Source organism: Lutjanus erythropterus, chromosome 9 (genome assembly GCF_056507025.1).
Source record: "Lutjanus erythropterus isolate fLutEry1 chromosome 9, fLutEry1.hap2, whole genome shotgun sequence".
NCBI classification, from domain to species: Eukaryota; Metazoa; Chordata; class Actinopteri; order Lutjaniformes; family Lutjanidae; genus Lutjanus; species Lutjanus erythropterus.
The window spans coordinates 21,366,294-21,388,787 of NC_139325.1; the positions used below are offsets into that span (position 1 = coordinate 21,366,294).

Sequence of the window (22,494 nt, forward strand, 5' to 3'; positions counted from 1 at the left end):
TTATCTTTTGTTTGTTTAGTGCAACTTTAAGATACATATTAATCTTGTTACATGAAGTCGGAATGATTAAATATGTTGTGCTATGTATGTGTTAAATTTGTTTCTATTTATAATGAACTTCTTTAATAACAGTTTATGCTTTTGTAATGAAAGCCAAACAGCCTTACTTCCGGTCTTGCTGTCGCTCTCCAGCTGGTTTGACGCAGCTCGGAGGAGTCACCACCGCACCGCTCCAGCTGTTCCCACCGCTGTCTGTCCGCCTGCTGCTGTCTCCCCGCTGCTCGCCGCTGCTGCTGCCGCCTGCCCTCATTTCCAATGCAGCAGCGACCATGACAGGCATCGCCGCTGCTTCTTTCTTTTCCAACGCTTGCAGGTTCGGGGGCTGCGGACTTCACTTCGACTCTCTGGCCGAGCTCATCGTGCACATCGAGGATAACCACATCGGTAAGCGCCGATAACTAATGAGCTAGCAATGGCCGAGCTGTGCAGCTAGCAGGACGGCTAAGTTAGCGAGCTAGCAAGTTACTTCCTGCGTCCTGACAACCCTGTTGCTAGGTGTGGTGGCTGTTGATGTATTTCTGTGCACGTATTACAGTTCCCTGTTCGCCGCCTGCGTTCATGTATCAACACTGTATCACTGATTAGTAATACCAACAGAACCGCAGAGAAACACCGACAGGACAGTCAGGACGACAGTTTCTTTACGCTCCGGCGGCTCGCTCGTGCAACATTATTGCAGCGCGAGGCCCGCGCGCACAGCAGAGCTGCCTCTGAAGCTCGCGAGTTAACTTGCAGGCTGCACGAGCCAGTGAAGGTACAGTGTTATTCATTATCAGCTGTTTTAATCCACCTCACGACATATAGTTCACTTAAACTACCTGCTGGAAGTAAGGACGCCCTCTTAAACCAGTCACTGACAGTCATACATGATTTGTTTTTCACGTTAACAAGTTTCCATTTTGATGATGTAGTTTAGAATATAGGCCATTCAGTTTTACGTTTTTGGCCAGTTTTGGTTCTGACAGGAGACCTTTTAAAGATGGAAAATGCATCTATCCACATGTAACTGCATTAATCACTTTAAAAATCAATGTTGATATTGGTCTGATATTTGGCTAATTATGAAAAACACATTTTTTGTATTAAGTATTTTTCTCACTACTGTAGCGTTTTAAATCATAAATATGAAAAACTTTGTCGAAAGGAGATATAAAAAAATCTATAACTTAGTGCACATCAGAATCAGGTTTATTGCCTAGTAGGTTTACACGTGTGAAGAATTTGCCTGTTTTGGTGCATAACAATAAACACAGTAAATAGAAAAGTACATGGAAAGATAATGAAGCGACTACTGCAAGTCAAGAAGCTTAAATAAACACGATGTTATAGTTATATATGTTGAAAGAACTGTACAGTTTTGTGCAAGAATTTGCAAAAGATCACAGTATGCAGTACAAGAATTAGGAATACGTGACAAATATTGGGGCAGATAAATTATCATAGCATATCATAGCTATATTGGCGTATATTGGTATTGGCATATATTAGCCAATAAATGCAGGTTATACTGTCTGATTTGATAGATTAAGTCAAAGCAATTAATTGGAATTCTTTTGCAAAAAGCTGTATTAAAGCCAAAATCCTTTACTAGAAAAAATAAAGCAAAATTTAGAGTCGGAACATTATTTGTTTTTGTTGCAGTAGTGACATCCACGAGAACTGGTTTGGTCAGAATTGTGTAATATTAAATCTTCCATCTTTGCTCATTACGTGAAACCTTGGTACCCTCAGATGTGCAGAAACTACAGATTGTATAAACATATTTTTAAAATACAAAAAAAAATCACTATCAGTTACCTTATCCAGTTATCCTTATATTTTATTAAGTGGCAGAAATGGGCTTCCATATACACCCATTTTAAATTGGAAAAAAAGAAAAAGTGAGAGATGCAAGTGATATCTGTCAGCTAATAAATGGGAAAATATGCACTTTAAAGAAAATAATGGCTTTTGTGGCTTTTGTTCAGCTTTTGTTATGTCTGTCCACTCAATGAAAGGAGACTATCTATGAGTCTACTTGTTGCTGCTGCAATCATTTGATAAAAAATAGTTCTTGAGAACATATGATTTCATTATTATGATTTTTATGTACAAATATTGACCTTACAGCAGGCATTTAAACACAAGTGTTAGTAGTGATACTAGTTAAGGTTCTGTTCCATTCAGGTCAGACAGAGTCATGGTACTATTGTGCATGCTGGCTCACTGGAAAGGCTATACTAAACTAAATGGAATGGGACCTGAATTAGTGTCATTGGTAACTCCTGTGTTTATCCTACTGTTTCATATTCACATGGCTGCTGCATAAAAGGTCTGTTACTAATGATATTGTAATGCAATTTCCAGAATCAATTATGTATTATTTATTATTTTTAGTTTTCAGTTTTTTTTAAAACTGTTTTTGTCATGTAGTTTTTGAGGATATAGGTCACATCTGAAAATCTGAACATCTGAAAAAGTAGAAAAATACCTTTAAAGACAGACTTGTCAGACTGGCCAGAATAAATTATTGGATACACTTCTTGAGCAGTTCATAAAAATGATGTTGCTTGCCATAATGATGTATAGATTTTGACTGAATTTGCATCTTGATCAGGACTGTAGTATGTGTACCACAGTCAGAAAAGTAATACCATGTTAATATATTTAAATCATATCCAATCCTACATGAGTGTTAGTTTATACTGCACCTACACCAGAGCATGGCATTTTTAACCCTGCACATCAAGTTCTACCTCAATCAACAGCACCACCACTAGTTCATGTGGGACAAGACATAAACAAGAACTACCTTCAGGGTGGAGATTGAAAAGTTATTATACATCAAGTTATATACACATTATTGTTATTATTATACATATATTATTATACACATTATATACACATACACATACTGGGTTGCGTTTAACTCTGTGATACACAATATCATACCGGTTGGTAAGAAATTGTAATTCTTTTGTCATACAATAGAGTAAGTAAGCATAATTTGACAAAATGTTCAAAAAATATCTTTAGAGTAATCTTTAGGTGTATTATCTCAAACCAACACTGTACCATTATGCTAAGGAATAAAAAAAAGTTATTGTTTAAAATAAACAATTATTAGAATATTATTGAAAATATTAAATTGCCTCACCAGTTTAAAATTTCTGCCATTTGAAAATGAAAAAGATTAAAAATGAACTCTTTTCGTAAGTTTGTTTGTCTGGATGTTTCCCTCAATGCTGTATCATTGTGGAACAGCTTATAGGAATGAATGTGTTAAAGAGTGTAAGCATATTTCAGCATATTTCACCAAACTATCATAACACTCCTTAAAACAAGATAGTGAGTCACATTTCAGTGTTTGATCATTTGTGTGACATTTAAATACTTGCTCAGTTTCCCACTTCGTGTCTTTCCTGACATACAGTATGTTGCCACCATTAGTTTTCTTGCTGCCGTCTTTTACTCTCTGCTTATGAGTTAAAATAATGATGGATTTTACAGTTTAAATTGGCTGAACAGTATATAAATCTAAATACACAATACCAAAACAGTCATGGTGGGAATTCACAATGGTACAGTGTTACTTCCAGGCAACATTTACATTTTCCATTACTCACTTATCAAATGAAGTGCAAACAATGACAAAATAAACTTGTTGTTGTAGCAAGAGATGATGGGCCTGAACCATGCATGCAAGGCTACAAAAAAGGGATTCAACATGACTTCCAGAGAGTCATGTGACAAATTCAAACACTGCTAATACTTTCCTTAGGGTCCTGCCTCTTTCTGAAGTATTGCACCATGAATTAGGATGTATTGTGTGAGTGTAATAGATCAAAATGGGCATGTTACCTGGAGGTAAGATTGTACCACAGAGGGTTAAGAGGAGAGAAGCTGTGAAGCAATTTATTTGTTTACAAAGCAACTTGTATTGGTCTAAGTCACCTCTGTGTATAGGTAAAAAAACAAACAACCCCCACCCCTTTTTTAAAAATTATAAAGTGATATATAAAATAATCATGGTACTGTGTTTATATGAGAACTTCCTTTTAGGGTTTTTAATGTAATTTTCAGTTGGTTGTGGGTTTAGTGCCACAGGCCATTGTATTTACAGCCTCTTTTCACTTTATTGTTAAATACATATTAAAAATGCAGCAAATTGGTGTATATGTAGAAATTTGTACATTACTTTATTTATTAACTTTAGTTATTCATTGTCTGATTTAGTCCTCCATACTATTTTGATCATGAAAGTTCATAAATGTACATGTACAAAAAGGTCATCAGAAGCTACAAATTAATTTACATTATACATTTTTGTTAAGTGCTACAACATTTTTATTGATGAAGTAAAATCTTTTAAAAGTGAATTCCCCTCCTCACAGTTTGACTCTCTTTTGGTTCCTACATCTGTTTCCCAATCTAATATTTCAGACTCGTATTATTGAAGCTGACAAGGCACAGCTGTCTCTGTTGTTCTTGTTTGTTGCTTGACTGCCTTTAATATCCTCTGCCCTCTGATTGTGTGCTGTGCATGTGTCCGAGGTGTTAGACTTAGAAAAAAATGTCTCCAAATGACTTATTGAGGAATAATGAGGCAATTAGTTGGCTCAGAGTGGAAAAACTTTGCTGCCCCCCCTCCTTTGTCCGCTAGCCTGTGCCCACTCTGAGAAGTGCGAAATCTTGCGCGTTGTGCCAAGTGCCTGTGAAGCATAATTACAGAGAGAGTGCTTGATTTGGCCTGTCTTCCTCCTCATCTGGTGGCCTGCTGCTTAAAGCACATTCTCCATTATAATTAGGCGCCTGGAAAACAAGCGCACATTCTTGTCCCCATTTTCCCCAGCTGGCCTGCTGGTCAAGTCCATGAACAACAGGTGGCGCTGCTCTGCCATTGGTTGAGGGGGCTTTCTTGAGATGCCTGGCCTATACAGTAAAAATGTATGGTGGATATTTTTGGCCAGAACTTGCCTCCTTTCGTTTGACAACACAGTGTATTGTGTCATACAGTAACAAACTCAAAGGGACAAATTTCAGTAAATGAAAACATATTAAGGATAACTGATCAATCAAATTACACTGTAAAAATGAGGAGAAAACTCAAAATTTCAAGGCATCCTACTTCAATATATTTTTAGGTTTTAGCCAAACTCAAACTCTTAAATTCTGAAAAAGTTTAAGACTACCAACTAATAGTGTTTTATTAAGATAATTTAGTTTTCTTCTTTATATAATCTTGAATGTTTGAGTTTTAGAAACAACTGTAAAAACTTGTTTCAGAGATTGTTGAGTAAAGTCAATGACGTGAAAGTGATAATGGTTAATTATTTAATATTTTCAATTGCATTTAATTTTCAAGCACCAAAATAATGACAAATTAGGTCCACATCTCACTGTGAACTCTTTTTTTGTCAAGTTTATCTAAAGGAGAAAAGTAAGTAATCTCCACAAAAGATTTTAGGTCGGAAAAACTTGATTTAGTTCACTTCAAACTGAAGAAGGTTATGACAGTAACTTTATAAATATAAGAAAATGATCATTTACAGATCAAAATTTAAAGATTTTTCTGTTAATATACAAATACAGAAAATGGTTATGCTTATACTGAAATACTTAATTTCAGTATCATCAGAAAAATCTAATCTAATCCTCTAGAAATGGATATTGATTTTCCACCATTGTGACAGCAGATTCAAGTTCAAGTACTGACACTGGATTAGTAGGGCTGATACCGATATTAGAGAATAAAAAAATTTCAATATCACGACATTCACTGATATTCTTTATACAGCAGAGCACAACAATAAAGATTGCTCACTTAAAATTCCGCGTTGGGACAATAAATTTAGCAACTAACTTGCACGACCATGCAAGTGCTAAAAAAAGAATATTTTAATTATCAATTAATCATTTAAGTAATTTTTCATGCAAAAATATCAGAAAATGCTGTTTTCAGCCTCTCAAATATGGACATTTCCTGTTTTTCTACTTTTATTGTTACATTAAACAGAATATCTTTGTTTATGAACTGACAAAACAAGACATTTAAAAATATCACCCATGGCTTTGAGAAACTGGGATTGACATTGTTCCCTATTTTCTGATAACTTAGAGATGGTGCAGCCCGAGGTTAAACGAGACAACAAACATTAGTCTTTGTTGCCTGTTTGTACAGGGACATGTAGAAATTAACTTGACAAGTAGATTACTGACAACAAAAAATTAATGTTGAACCCTGGTATACGTAATATCAAATATATACATCAACATACATTTTTTGCAGTGAATTAAGTGGTTAACACTTGTCACAAAGATATACAGTGGAGGCTGGTTATTTTACAGTTTAACAATAAACTTAATTGTCCAAAATGATATCAAGGCACTGAAACAGAAAACTTTCACCAGATATACTGGTACAGACTGATATAATAGCTGTGATAAGGTAATATCGGGCCAATAATATTGGTTGACCTATATATCGGGCGGGCTCTAGTTGATAATGTGAGTGTTGGGTGGTCCACTTAGACCTTTGTGAACAAATTCAGCTAACTTTATAAGAGCAGATGCTAATGAGCCCCAGAAAGCACCAGCGAGACCAGAGGAAAGTTTTAACGCTGAGCCTAAGTCATGTTAAGCTTGAAAGATCTCCTCAGTGGTCTGGTTCTTCTTGTGCAGCATGAAAAAACTACGCGCACTAAGCCACTGAAATGTTTACTTTGTCACTGAGGGACCAGGCCACTGTAGGCCAGAAGCAAATAGCGACTGTGTTATTTAGACCTGTGAGTGTGTGTGTGTGTGTGTGTGTATGTACTGCTGAGGCCTGGCACGCTGATGGCCTGAAGTGTCCAGGCTCGGTAACAATGGGTCTGTTTGTTGCCAATTCTCACTGGAGGCTCATTTAGTACATTTTGGTATGCACCCCCCAAAATCTGCGCGGAAGTAATAAATTTGGGAAGCAGTAACTAGTTCCCTGATCTGTGCACCTGGTGGGCCTAATTACATTTCCCCATCCCCCGACACCGCTGCTCCTGTTCCTGTGCGGTGACTGCGACATGAGGGGCTCCTGTACTTGATAAAACACTCCTTTTAGGAGATAATGTACAACCTGTGTTGACATTACACAACATGGGCATGTAGTTCATTGTACATCAAATGTGATATTTTTTCTGACATTTCTTACTTCTGTTTTATTTTATTCAATGCTTCAATTGATGACTTTCAACATTGATGCAGAGATTAGGATTCCTCCTTTACTGCAGCTATTTAAATTAGTTTGTATATTGATAATTTATTGTATATGTAACATCTCATGTAAACGTGTAATCTATCCCTGAAATTCTCTAACCTTTGTAATTAAGTCTGGTTCTGAGAGCTGATGTCCCATCCAGTTTAATTACTATGAACTTAAAGACATGATATGCAGAATTTCCTTTAAAAACAATGCATAGGCTCATATAAACATAATCCCCTTGAATTATCGCGTATGACTGGTCAGAAGTGTGTAGTGTGGGCTGTACCCGCAGAGACTCTGCCCTCTGCCTGTATTTCCTTATTTTCTCATTATTTTACTGTGTTTGGGATGTTTCACCAACCAAAATTGTCATTATTTGTCATCCAGCATCTTTCTGGTGAATTTACACATCAATTACACATGAATTTACACATCATCTTTAAGCAAAAGTGTTTGTCATCTGGTTTTTCCAACTTTCCATAATAGCGGTTTGAGAGTACTAACTACATGTTCAAAGATATTTAATGCTGGATATCAATCTGAAAACACTGACATTTGTCTTGGAAGAATGCATATTAGAGCTGAAACTGTTAGTCGATTAATCAACTGAACTATTTTAATAATGCATTCTTCATTTCTGTTGTTTTTCAAGCAAAAATGCCAAATATTCACCAGTTTCAGCTCTTACATTGTAATGATTTCCTGCTTTGTGATTTTGGACAAAATAAGTAAAAAGTAATTTTGAGATTTGAGAAAATAAACATTTTTTGGATATGCTGCAAGGCTCGAAATTAAGGATGCACTGTTAACAAATAGAAATAGCACCAGGGACACAAACATACAGTGTCTGGGACAGTAGAGAAACGTGTGACCTATGAAAATGTTATGTAAACGTGTCATCATGGAATATATATCATCTTAATTGTTAGTTGTTCAAAGTTGAAAAATGTAGGGTGACACGGCCACAAACTCTATGCATGTGTGCTTAAACACTGTCACAGTGTTTAAAGTGTTTTTTAATGTCACATGTATTGATCCAACTGTTAGAATTAATCAAGAAACAGTAACTCATCCAGTGACTTAAAGAACAATGAAAACTGATTATGGCCAAAAACCCTGAGTGATTTCAATTTTTTTTTGTGTGTGTGTAAGTACAGGGAACAACTAGCAGAACTCCCATGGTGAACTAAAATGAGTCAATGAAGTGATGTTAATGGAATAAAGAAAAGAAAATTAAAAAAGTAAAAGTTTATTCAGAGCCTTGACATATTAAAAGATTATAGAGAATATAATCTACAGATTGATTGAAACTGACAATAATTGTTGGTTGCAGCCCTAATGCATATCACTAATCTAAGTAGCATATGGATGCAATCAGCAGCAATGTGTGTTTTTGTATGTGTCCCCTTTTGTTTACTTGTGTGTTTTTACAAGTGTATCTTTGTTGACAGATGTTTGTGTGTGACTTGGTGCATCTGTATATGTTTAAGCTGCTGTCTGTGCTAAACGTATTTATAATAGATCATTTTAACTTCCCCGTGTTTTTTTTCAGTAACCCGCAAAGGCAGCTTACACATGGAGCTTGACTCCGTTTCATTTCCTCCTCAGAGGTCACATCATAATGAATTACCTGTGCCACCACTCCTGGTAATGTCCCCTGCTGCTCAGAGCCGCCATAAACATGTCACCATAATGCTCAGCACTCTGCTCTACCCCACAGTGCATTTGGCCATGAGGCTGGATGGGAGAGCCAGACACTGGTGGAAATGAGAGAGAGAGCTGTGCGTCTGGTGTGTGTGTGTTTGTGTGTGTGTGAGAGAGAGAGAGAGAGAGAGAGGGAGAAGGTTGTGGAGGGCGTTATGAGAGGGCAGCAGGCGTCACTTCCCCCGTTGCCTGAGGAAGGTTTGTTGTGTGATCGTCTCTTGGTTTCCTGTCGCGGGTCGTCATTGGGGCCCTAATGAGAACATGTTATTGCATCATGTTTTCTGCACTCACACACTAAAACCACTGACTCAGTTAGTGTACACTCCCATACACATGCTTCACACACAGACACCAACAATAGGCACAGGCACTGCTTCATATACAAAGAAAGTTTGGTGTCATGTTATGTTTTTTAAGATGAAATGTATCAGGGCTTTAGAATATTAAGAAAAATAAGTGAGAGGCTCTGAATGGGCAACATTCAGCTTTTTTTTAAACATCCAATGTTTTTTAATTACCTAAAGGATTTTCTCTCTAATCTGCAAAATCTTGTCTTGTTACATTTCATCCTGCGCTCTGTTTGCTGTGAACTGCAATGCGTGGGAAGTTTTTTGATTTTCAGAGTAAACAATAGTTCAGACTAATGTGTATATATTTTCACTGAGGCACTTTATTAGTAAAGCCAGACAGATTTATCAGTCAGTCGACATTATTGGGCCAATAATAGCCTAGCACAATTATGTGGGTCTATATTGGTATCAGCATATATGTTGTTATTTTCCCTATGGACCATAATACAGAGGTTTTTAATTTCTTTTATTTTTTGGTTTTATTGGAAGCATTTGCTAAATTCAGCTTGGTCTGTTTATGTTTTTATCCATAGTTGTATATTAAAAATACTAACAAAAACAATATTGGCTGATATATCAATACCGGCCAGCGTGCCTACTCAATTTAGCCTCATGCCCCTCAAAAAATGATCTGCCCCACAGCCACAGTGGCCTTGATGCCCTCCCACACTGCCCAGCTGATTTCACAGTTTTCTCCTCTGCCTCTTACCTGTTAATGTTGTTTGGATTTTGAATTCTTATTGAGCAACATTGAGTGAAACACTGCACACATTACCAGTAGTGGGTTTGATTTGTAGTCTGTTATGAAGAGTTGGAAAACTAGACGATGAACGCCTCCAGTTTGATAAATTAGTGAAGGAATAAGACAAGAACCTCAGCATGTAATGTTGTAATTGCTTGTATATCACTACATTGACTTAGCTGATCCAGTGGCCTAAGAAGTGCTCCAAGCCTAACGAGTATTATAGCCTAATGTTTGTAACATTAATGTTAAAACACGTAACATTACTCACCCTAACTCCCTGTCCCCATCTTCAAATGACTCCAGTGACTTTGATTAGTCCAGGTCTGAACTTGTTTGAACTCATTATTGGTCATTTGTGAATAATAAATGAACAGCTTTTTTTATTTAGGCCTTTTCAAAGGCCTAAAATCATCCTTAACCTTTAACTTAATTTCATATTTTCCATAGATATAAAATCATTGCTTTATTTGATGGCCTTGTTGCCCTGGCACTTGGCCTTCAGTGTTTGTTGAGCGTGCGTCCAGTGTACTGAGGCTGACAATCTTCTGCAGCGGCTGCTGGTTTGACTCCAGCGTGCGTCCCTTTGCTGCATGTCATCTCCTCTCTCTCAACTCCCTTTCCTGTCTGCTCTTCAGCTGTCGTGTCCAATAAAGGCAAAAGCCCTGAAAAATAACCTTTACTAAAAGCCAACACCAAAGGCTAAGTGGTCTTGCCCCTGAAATGATGAAATTGCAGGCCTCCTCTCTGATATCGTATTGGCCCCAGAAATCAGTAGCTGTTGGGCTCTATTCTTTATACACTACATGTTTTAGACTAGATCTTTTCTGTTTGTCTACCTTTCTCTTCTATATCCCACACCTGACTTCTCACCTATATAAACAATCTGTGTGGCTTATAGGAGCTGTCTGTTTCCCTTTGGAGCTAGTGATGGTGAATAAATACCCCTTTTCGTTTCCCAGGAGGCTTCTAATAGTCGGCCACCAAGGTGGACCACCTGTGTAGTTTGATTAGAGGGGTTCCCATCTCTATTTGAGGCACCTTCGTCCTGGTCCTTGACTGCCGGTGGCCCCAAAAGAATAGCAAAGGCTGCGGGGAGCTGGCCCCTGCAGGCCTCCCTCTCCCCAGTCCCCACCTGAGGTGTGTGTGATTTACAGTGTGTGGGAACAGATTGATCCACTGCTGTTTGAGCGCTACGTGAGCAGGCTGCCATTCCTCTCCTTGAGGCTCATTAGGGATCTTAGGAGGGATTTCTTGTGCACTCACGCACGCACATACCAGCTCACAGCGCTCGCTCAGAATAGTCTCTGCACTGCCTCCGGCTTTTGGCAGGGGAATAGTGCCGTTATGAATGTGTCTTTCCAACTCTGTGTTTCCATGACTTTGGCTGGAGAGCAGAGAGGTGTGCTGTCCTTCTCACTGGGGATACATCCACTGTTAATGAAACACTTGCTTACGACTGAGGCCTTGAGGGAACCCTCCTGAGCCTGAGGCGCTGAGGTTTAAGCTGTTCTTAGAGCCTACCTGCCAGTTTCATAAAATTCTGCCACTATTTCATCGTCAACCAAGCGGCCTGGCCTAAACCTCTGAGTGGATGATGCCCTGCGTCTTTAATCTGCCTTGAGTACTTCTCAGTAAGACTGACATCGGTTTGTTGACTTAGATTTTTGTTAGACCTCTAAAATGTGTGCTTTCTAAATGTGGTTTGCGTTGAGTTTTACTGGTCAACATCACCTTTCACCTCCGTTTGTGACAGATTTAAGCCAGTAGTTTATATTGGAGAGTGCGGTCTGTGTTGTATGTTGCCTGTATAACTGGTTGTGTGTGCATGTGTGTGTCTGTGCGTTCAGTTAATACATCTCATTGGTATTCTTACAAACAGTTAGAGGTTTTTTCTGCATTCCAATTAGCATAAATTTGTCCTTATGGCTTCTAGATGACAAAATGAGTAGATGTATTGGTAAGCTCCATCCAAAGAGAAATTAAGTAAATTTAAAACCGTCTTGAGAGCCCATTTTAAGTGATAACCAGCTCAGAAACTAACAATCACAGTGGCTAAAATAGTTAAATATTAAAACTACAAGTAAGAATGCACAGCCAGTCTACAAATATCCAGTTTGTTAGTCCTATGCTTGGTTATTTTGAATTTCCCAATATTAGTGCCAATACCTGACTAAAACAGTTCTTTTACCTTGTTTTAAAGAATTTTAATATGTGTTTCTACTTCTTTTTTTTTTTGCTATATCATGCAATCCAAAATGGAATATAATATTCCTAAGTATGTTTTCATTAGCTTGTAATAACCTGAAAATAAGAATCGTTGTGTTTTTGTTTATATCTACAGAGGGAGTGGGTCCTTCTCCATAAAGTTCGCCATGTTTCTACTGTAGCCCAGAACAGACAAACCAAGCACTGGCTTTCGAGGGCTTTTCACATTTTTCCATTTTTCTCATCTACCTTTTGTTCTCCTACACGCTTGGAAGGGGAGGGTGAGACGAGGTGTCACCACAAGATGCCACTAAATCTACAAAAGCCACAGGGGGCTTGTAGCAAACATACAGTAGATTTCCATTGTACTGCAGCAGAATAAAATAATTCTGAATTAAATACATTTTATGCACTAAACTATATGAAACAGGATGTAATCTGTTGAACTGCCTGTTGTGGAATACATGAGTATCTTTAATTAGCCATTGGATATTTTTTTAAGAATTCAGTTGTTGTTTGTTGCCACTATGGATTAAAAAAAAAAAAAGAAAAATTAAGGTGAGGTTTGACTTACACAACCCCTGGTTTACAAGACCAGTGCTCTAACCACTGAGCTATGAAGCCCTTGTACAATCATATGGGATCATTTATATATAGAAAACACTGTAGACCACTGTGGGCATGTAACCAGACTAGATCAACCTGGTACTGGAGTGTAATTGCAGATTTAAAAGATGTCAAGCACACAAAAAGGTATAACGGCAATGTGGACGGTTTCAGAAAATGATGAATTAATGGTCTTTAAAAATATATTACATCTAGCTAAGTGAAACCTCAATTCCATTTAAACAAACGCTTTTAACTGCCTTGTTTGCTGTCCTTTGTCTGTTAAACTATTGCTGTTGTCTTCACTACTGCATTGCATTTTGGGATATTTATGTATGTAGTGTCCAGTCCTTACATACCATAATATTTCTCCCACAAACGGTATGCACCTCGCATACTTTGTCTTCCTATGTCCCACCCAGTTTTGCTTCGTGTTCCATTAACAGATGAACATGCATCCTAGCATTTAGCATATCTAAATAAAAAATATGAGAAAAGAGAAAGTTGGCCAATGTTCAGAGCTTGCTCAACTGTCATTGGAGCACAGAGCTAAAAGGGTGGGACTTAGGAAGGGTTAATTGGTTTCATACTAAGTTTTCAAACATACTAAATCTTATGTGCTGTTTTAGTATACTAAATAACATGTTAGTATGGAATTTGGGACACAGCCTATATGGGCAAAAATTAACAAAGTTTCCTGTTCTGCCTCAGGAAATTTATGATTTAAGTATAAGTGAACAGGACTAAAGATGACCAGACACTTAATACCAATTTTCAATACTTGACAGTTATTGATAACTGATGATGCAGATCCATGTCAGTTGGAACTCAAAATATATTGACGTTTGATGCCCAAGCTGAGTTACACACACCTTGAGAATTTGGAGTCAAATTTCTATCACTATTGCAGTGAAAATAGATTATCTAATGGGGAAGTCCTCCATCAGAAAACACCACAAAAATCTAAACAGTTGTCCTTTGACACAATGTCTCTCTGTCCAGCAGAAATGTAATAGAAATCTATGTGTTTTGTTGCAGATAAACAAACAAACAAACAAACAAAAAGGAGTAACAGTCAATGGAGCTAATAATTGAGTATGACTCACAACTCAGGGTTTTATTATACAACGGTGTTGCTTTCCCCATTTACCAGGAAAACTCTAATTACACTATCCCAATGTGTTTGCATCATTGCCATAGTCATTTTTTAATTATATCAACTAGGACTGGACTGTTTTTATTTCATGCTGAGTATACAGATTCTGTTAAAGCTGCACTGTATTCATTGTGCCTAACAAAGGCATAATTTAAATGTAATGTTAAATTACAAATAGCCTTAGGTGTAAGCGTTGTGTATAAATGAGCTCGTGGATGGAAACAGGCGATGGTTTTAACCACATGGGGGTAGCAATCTTTCACAGCTCTCTCTGTCAGAGGCAGACAGGGAGGCTCAGCTGGTAAGTGGTAGACACTGTTGTTTTATGGGGCATCTCTCTTCTCCCACATGGACGGCAGTGGGGAAGTGAGCGTTTGAAGTCGACCCGCCTCACCTCAGGGTGTGGAGATTGGCTATTGTTGTACATTTAGCACCGCTGAGCAAGATGAATGTCTGGAGCACAGCATGGGAACGCTCAGTATGTGTCAAGTGTGGTCATGTATGAGCAATGTGGTGTCTGCAGAGCAGCTTTTTCAAAAAAGTGCCATGATGATTCAAGAGAGAAGGCACTTGAGATGTTACACTCTCCTTGTATATTTTAAAAAAGCAACAGTGGAGCAGAATGTGCCTTATTGCTTTTTACCAACAGGGAAGTAGCCTAATTAGGGGAATGAAATCAACTAATAGAAAAAAGTTTGCTAAGGACTAGAGGAAATAAATCAAGAAACCAGCGACATCAGCTTGAAAACTGTGGAGTTTCTCCAGAACACCAAACTAAACAGTAACTGTAGTCTAGACAGTGGTGCATGACATCATGTTTAAACTAATTGTACAGCACATCGCACAATATCCTGTGTTTTGATTATTTTCACTGAATACTTTTTATGAGCCTTTATCCGTTGACTCGACTGAGCATGCCAGGCTCTTTGACAGGCCAACTCTTAACGTTGATGCACAATCATTTATACTGGGGATTCTCCCACTTCAACCACAGTCTGCTACTGTTTGTCACTGTTTGAATGCACAAAAAGAATCTGTGCATCTTTTAAGTCTTTTAAGGCAGCAGAGAGCAAAAGTTTAGTAACAAGTTTTCTCATCTTCAACAACATTTAGAAGATACAACTTCAGATCAATTTTTGTAACTAAGTTCCTTTTCACGGATAACAGATGCATCAGCTGTGGACCTTTTGTACACCAAAAGACATAATGTAGCTTCTGATAGTTAAAGGTAAACAATGTTTCAGTAGATATGGTCCTAATGACTATCTGGTAAAGCATCTTATTTTGGTAATCTGACAACGACAAATCGGAAATGAGCTTCAGCATTTTTTGTCGACACTAGATATCAAACAAAAGCCAGAGATTATATTGTATCAGAACTTCTTCACGTTCATGTTGTCCACAGCTATCTGTGTATGCATCTGTTTGGGAATGTAATCCAGGTTTCTGTCAGACTCACCCTGGGTTTGGCTGGGTCTTTAGTTGCCCATACCCATCTCAGACATGTTCACAGAGCTGATGGGACTTGACATATGGGAATGATTTTACCTTGGACAGCAGTGTGAAAGCGAGGAGCGCTCACTATGCATATAATTGTCCCCAAAAGTACACTGCTCACTGCCAGACAAAACTGACAAACCTGCTTGTGTCTTATTTCCTGTAAATCAACCTGAAAATTTTACAATGATTATATTTCCACCATGTCTTTTAATGTTAACCGGGCCATATTTAGCATTTATACTAAAATCTGGATTTTAATTTCACCCCATTTCAAAAACAATAAAGTTAATTTAATACGCCCCATTCTTGTACCTTTCATCTGTTCCTGGGCAGTGAAAGGGAAAAGCACTTGCTTATAACCGCAGAGATCTGGATTCATTTGGTGCTTCCAGCTTGGACAGGCAGTTCATGGAAAACTGCTGGGAGAGTTTGCAGGTGGGAAGCCAGTGAGCGATCATTGTAACTGCAATAGTAATGTCTTGCTCGTCGGGGCTGCTATATTATTATTATATTATTATTATTTTATTATTGATTAATCAGATGATTATTTTACAATTAAACACTTAGTCTATAACATGTCGAAAAAAATTGTGAAAGTGACAGAATCCAGAGTGACAGTCCAAAACTCAAACACTCCATCATTTATCATAAATAACAAATAAAACCAGCAAATCCTTTAATTTAAGAAACTGGACCCAGCAAATGTTTGACATTGAAAAATGACTAGAATGCATAATTGATCATCAAAAAAGTTGGCAGCTAATTTTCTTTTAATTGACTAATTGATTGACTAATCATTGCGGCTGTAGTCATGAACCCAGTGAGGCAAAGACTGCAGTGCTGCAGGTGAAACTGGCCATCCTCAATTGGGATGACAGAAAACTGCGCAAAAACAAGCACAGATTAAGTAAGATTTCTCCAGGTTTACAGTTATGATTATCTGCCTAATTCTTCCACTTCCTGTCTCTCTCACCTGCTCAGACACAGACCCTCGTCTTCTGGAGAAGCAGGAGCAGCAGCAGCCGACATATGTTGCCCTCAGCTACATCAACAGGTAAAGAATGTAACTATTATGGACAAAGAAAACAGCTGTTTTTTTTTCTCCTGTTTATGCAGTAACTCAATTATATGTAAATCTACTTTATATATCTGACATGATTACGACATTTAAATTATTAGTCTTTGGCCCCGTAAAGATTTATCCTCAAAAGTCCTCTGCATCAGTGAGTAGTGTTTGCTCCTGTTAGCTTCTACCAGCAACGTCAAATGTCATCTGGTGGATTGCTTAGATGAACTGCTTCAGTATTTCATAGTCGGTTTGTAGGTTCATCCCGGTCGTCTTTGATATAGTGCTTGAATCGTGGTTTGAGTGGCAACAAGCCAGTGTACAAGAAGGTCTGCCGCTGTCTCCCTGCCTTCATAAACACATCTTGATGTGGTTATCGCTTAATTTGTTAATTCCACTTTTGCTTTTACAGGGTGTATGTTAACATTTCATTTTTATGATACACATTTACCAAAGACTTAACTATCCGTCATAAACTCTGGTGTTTTTTTGATGGGAAAAGAGCCAGTGATATTTTTTTTTTCAAACACGTGTTCTACAGTAGTACAGCTTTCTAAACATCAAGGAGGTCCCACAGTAACAATGTTGCTCATGGTTCATCGAATGAGATGTTAAAAGATGGCGAGCCCTGACCAGTCTTATGTCCCACGTTGCCAGGTTCATGACAGATGCTGCCCGGCGAGAGCACGAGGCCGTGAAGAAGAAGGTGCAGCCCAAGTTGTCTCTGTCTCTGACAGGCAATCTGTCTCGCAGCAGTGTTTCCACTCCACCTCGCCACACAAGTGGAAACCTCACCCCTCCTGTCACCCCACCCATCACCCCTTCCTCTTCCTTCCGCAGCAGCACACCTACAGGTACACGACCACCCTCCACACACTCACCTCTCCAGTTAAACGTAGAGGATTTAGTGACTGCTGGCAGTGAAATTCATGTTATGCTCTGTTAACTAAGCAAACAGCAGAGTGGTGTGGCAGGTAGGGAGACTGACATTCAACTAGGAGGTCCATTTTCAAGACAAGCAACCAAGAGTAAATCTGAATCTCTGCAAAGCTTATATGGTGCTCTCACATTATGATGGAGAGCAAAGAGTGAACTTCCTCTTCAGGGAGCAAATAACAATCACAAATAATAAAAAGGCTGCTCCTCTTACATTAATAAGATGTTATAGAAAAGTTGGAATTAATGTCAAGATATTGCATGGTTCGACATTAACCATGGCTCTGTGACCCTATGGCCCGTGGACACAAAAAGTTCCTCTGTGGCCACCGAACAGCTTACAGTACTCATTACTGTGTATACACCCAGATGTCAGGGCTACTGAAGTATGGGGTTAGGAAGCTTACTCTAACTGCGAACATGATCCTTACAGAAGAAGCAGAAACACAAAAGGCAGACTATGAAAAAATGAAATGGCAACAAAAATGTAGTAGTGTATGGAAGCTGGGGCCTTATTACATACAATTTCCTAACTCCTCTCTTTCTTAACCTAGGTTTCAAAGAAGCCGATCTTCCTATTACAGAAGCAGTTCAGCTCATGGCGGTGTCCTGTCTTATCTCAGACCTTGTGTCTTATCTTAACAAAGCTTAACTAGAGCTGTAAACTTAATTCTTCAGCAGCAGTCCTCTTGTCCTCTGGGAAGTTTTCTTTCAAATTATCAGTCCAGGGTAAAGATTTGAACAGACACAGCGCATTGATAAAATTCAAAATTAATCATCTTGGCTGTCCAGGAAATTTTAAATGTCATCATACAGTTTGACTAGCCTTTCAGTCAAATTATGTTGATTTTCATGTTGCTCCCCAGCTTCATTGTCATTGCCAAAACAGTACTTTGGACACTAAACATATGGGCTTGGTTGCCTGTGGGGCCAGTGCTTAAAATTTGTGCCTGTACTAGCAGAGTTAGTAATTGTTTTACCCAGTTATTCACCTTTCAAATTATAAGAGATTGAAAATATTTTGTCAGTTATTGTGGCCATAATGGCTAATTTAATTTGACATGATGTGATTGGGTTTTTCTAGTTTAAAATTCAGTAAAATTGTTGGTTATATTGAGATGTTTTCCATTGATTAATATGCTGTGCTCCTCAGAGAAAAGAATAGCTCTCATAGAACAACTGATTTATCTAATTCACAGTTTATATTATGTTACAATACGTAAGAAAATACTTTAGGTTTTTTCCTTGTAATGTTTTCCCATGTGCTTGTTTTGTAAAATATGCAGTCTTTAATTTTGTTCTGGCTTGTTTTTAGCCCCTGTGGTTTTGCAGCTCCTCTTCTTGCATAACATCCTTAATTAATCGCTAAAATGATTGCAGCTCATTGACCTCAATAAAATGCATACATTCTTTCCCACGATTGGCATATTTCAGTCTTTCCGGAAACTTGGGCGCTGTAACATGTGAAGTAGGGATTATGGGAACGCTTCCCCAAAGCACATGTTAAGAACGGTCCTCACTCGTCTGCCTGAAGGCTCAAAGGCCAGGGTTTCATCGCAAGAGATCTGCCATCAAACATGCATAGAGACTGCATAAATCAGAGAACAGTTTGTATGGTGATGGCCTGAGTCAATTATTGTTTCACTTTTTTTTGTCCTCTCACAGGTAGTGAGTGTGATGAGGAGGAGGTAGACTTTGAGGAGTCTGACAGTGATGAGTCGTGGACCACAGAGAGTGCCATCAGCTCTGAGTCCATCCTCAGTTCTATGTGCATGAATGGAGGAGACGAGAAGCCTTTTGCTTGCCCCGTGCCGGGCTGCAAAAAGAGATACAAGGTTGGTTTCACTCAGAATCTCTCTTCTAAGAATACATACTAAAGATTAAAAATAATGGAATGGTGTAAAATGTTTTTACCATATAAAACCCTCAGATGTTAGCATTGTACAAAATGTGACACGTGTGATTTTATTTGCTCACAGAAATGAGAATGTAAAATCAAACTGGATTCCCTGCTGTTGACAGAAGGAAAATCAGTCCTTAGCTGAGCATTACAGCCCGTCAGCATAGATGCATACATCTAGTCCACTTCAGTGATGTGGAGTTTTACAGGATTTTCCATTCACATCTGGTGTGTGTGGTTGGGATAAATTATGTGCAGCTTGAGAAAATTGCATTGCTGACGTGAATGACAGGGTTATGGGCGATGACTTAGTCTGAGGCAGCAGGCAACATTAGGCATCTGTTTAGGAGCAGAACAAGTTAGGTTTGTAACAAGAGCGATTTCATTTCTCCTTTTTATCACTTGATGTCAAAAAGTAACCTCTTTTGTATATATAAAGGTAAGGGATAGTTTTAGGATATGGAGGCCCATTTCTGCCAATGTGATGGTAAAAAAAAAGATCCTGTCAGCCGTTATAATGATAGGCTTTATCAAAATAATGACTTCGACACTAGCTCATTATTTTGAGAAAGTTCCTGTTTATTTAGAGAACATTTAGAGAAATTATTATTTTGAGGTGTAAGTAATTTTTTTTAGATAGTCATTCTTTTGAGATAGAAACTCATTATTTTGAGATACAAAACCATTATTTTGAGTTTCTTATTATTTTCAGTAGTACTTTATTATTTTAAGATATTAAGTCATTATTTCAAGAAGTTTCTCAGTATAATAAAATAGGCTTCCACAGTAGGAAGCTCAGTTGCACTTCTTATTAACGTAATTATATTTAAACCAAAGTGATGATCGAGTGTCTTTTTCTTTGCCTCATCACAGAATGTGAACGGGATCAAGTATCACGCCAAGAACGGCCATCGAACCCAGATAAGGGTGCGCAAACCCTTCAAGTGCCGGTGTGGAAAGAGCTACAAAACGTCTCAGGGTCTCCGCCACCACACCATCAACTTCCACCCACCCATCTCTACTGACATCATCCGCAAGATGCAGCAGTAGAGCGACCAGCACTCTCCTTCAGGCCACTTCCCAACCATCTGAACGCCACCATCACCAGCAATGGCTGTTGCTCATTCCACCCCCTTCCTCCCATCCTTCAACCCCTTCTCTTTCTCTTATTCCACATTGTTACGACACTATTTTTGATTGCATGGTATAAATGTATTATTATTCATCCTTAATTTTTATTCAGAATGTTGAATCTTTATGTAGTTCACAGTTTTGTATTTTGCACATTTAAGCTATCATTTATCTATTTGACTTGATTACTGTTTTTGACATATGGCACTCATTGATAAGGGCATGTTGGAGGCCAGAGAATGGCCACACCAAGTCACGAGTAGCCTTGCATGTACGGTAAGGCTTCCTGCTTTAAAGGCAGTGAGAAGTCAGTGGAAACTGAGGAAAAATTTGGATGTTTTTCAGAGAAAGGTGCCACCATTACCTTGCCTCTGTCTCATTTGAGCCTAAAAATGTGACTGAGACAAAATAAAAATAAAAAAAAAGAGAGAATGTTTAGTATAATGAGAAATCCAAGCTGAAAACTTTTGTATGTTTAATTCTCTATCAGATTTGATGTTAATAATCAGTTGTTGGACTTCTCCTTTCATATCAGATATTTCAAACCTTGTTTCATCTGTTTTACTGCAAACACTTGTGTGTGAGCACCAAAGGATGATCTCAGGTGACGTTAGCAAGCATTTCAGCACCACAATCCTGCCCAAGTGTTCTGATCATGTTTATGCTGGGATCATGGGAACTCTGCGTGCCATTGTTACCAATGTTCCCAGTCACTTTCCTGAAGATTTAAGCCGTTTTCCCCACTATTTTACAGTGAGGGATTGAAGCACTTTTTGTAACAAGTTGCCAACAAATCAGCATTTTTTTTCTTTTGCCAATAACTCGTTTCTGGTGTATGTACAGTAGCTACCAAAACGAGGCAAAAGGCCTTCAGAGGAGACGTTTGCATTGCTCCGAGGGAAGCTCACCAAACCTCTGGTGTTTCCAGTATTGTGAGATTTCTGTATGTACAGTAGTTGCCTTGAATTGTAAACCATTCCAATCAGTACAGGTGTTTGTATGGCTTCATTTTGGCAGTTCAGACAAATTCATCTGAATGCAGACAGCTTAGACTCTTTGCTGTTCACCGACTCCCCTGTCGTATGAAACCATGTGATTGTCCTTGTCATGGATAGCAGGAAAGGGGGCCGACATTAGCCATCTATTCAGCACATTTAACATTCTCACAGTCCTGTTGTTAGGCTGCAAGAGAAACACACACGACTCCTACTTTGTGCCATAATAATATGTCAGTCGAGGGTGTGTAGAACCATGTTTAATCCCTGAAATAATGAACCCGAGATCATAAAAATCCCACAAGATTGAGGATTTATCAACATTGAGCCATAAGGTAACATCTTCACTGCATGGATGTTAGTGTTAAGGAACTTCAGTCCAATTGACAATTGTATTGTACTGCCAGTATGGAGGAAAGTCTTCGATATAGTGTACAGTGAATGTATTGTTATGTGTTAAGTGCATTAAATTATATTTTCATATGTTTCTGGAGTTAAAAACAACAGTATAATGTGTATGAAAAGGCAAAATCAGAGGTTGTTTGGAGAAACTAATGGTGATGTACTGTATTTCTTCAAAAAAAAGCTGCTTCATGTAAACTTTTGTTACATTTAGAATAAAAATTCCTCTGATGTGTGCCTAAAGACTCCTGTGTCATTAACTGCGGCCAGACCAATGTTCTTCAACTCAGTTTGTTAAAAGTTAGGATACTTTGCTAAACAAAATGCAATGATTGGCAAAAACATTTGGACCTATATTTAATTGACTACAGTGCAAAAACAAGATATTTAGTTTAGTGTTCAAACTTAGAAACTTTATTGTTTTTGTAAATATACACTGATACTGACTTTGATGACTGCCACATGTTCGAAAGCAGTTGTGACATTGGCAAGTTTACTGCTGTGATACTTCACCTCGTCTTT

At 38.2% G+C, this 22,494-nt stretch overlaps 2 protein-coding genes across 2 annotated transcripts in view; one reads left to right on the top strand and one right to left on the bottom strand.

The window, feature by feature from the left end:
• Positions 1-271, bottom strand: part of creb5b (cAMP responsive element binding protein 5b) — a 71,692-nt gene extending 71,421 nt beyond the window's left edge. Inside the window, exon 1 of the mRNA XM_084726522.1 lies at positions 168-271. The gene's annotated coding sequence lies outside the window, so the exon portion shown is untranslated. The remainder of the gene's footprint in view (positions 1-167) is intronic.
• Positions 198-22,209, top strand: jazf1b (JAZF zinc finger 1b). Its single transcript, XM_084726523.1, has 5 exons — positions 198-444; positions 16,524-16,596; positions 17,266-17,462; positions 19,210-19,379; positions 20,318-22,209. Exons 1-5 carry the CDS (start codon positions 330-332, stop codon positions 20,492-20,494), a joined length of 732 nt encoding a protein of 243 aa, XP_084582649.1. The 5' UTR covers positions 198-329; the 3' UTR covers positions 20,495-22,209.
• Positions 22,210-22,494: the final 285 nt, after the last annotated feature.

Excerpts from the sequence above, each read along its gene's own strand:
- jazf1b (XM_084726523.1), top strand. The coding sequence starts at position 330 with ATGACAGGCATCGCCGCTGCTTCTTTCTTTTCCAACGCTTGCAGGTTC. Across the intron at positions 445-16,523 it reads CATCGAGGATAACCACATCG|ACACAGACCCTCGTCTTCTG; the intron begins GTAAGCGCCGAT and ends TCACCTGCTCAG. Across the intron at positions 19,380-20,317 it reads GCTGCAAAAAGAGATACAAG|AATGTGAACGGGATCAAGTA; the intron begins GTTGGTTTCACT and ends GCCTCATCACAG.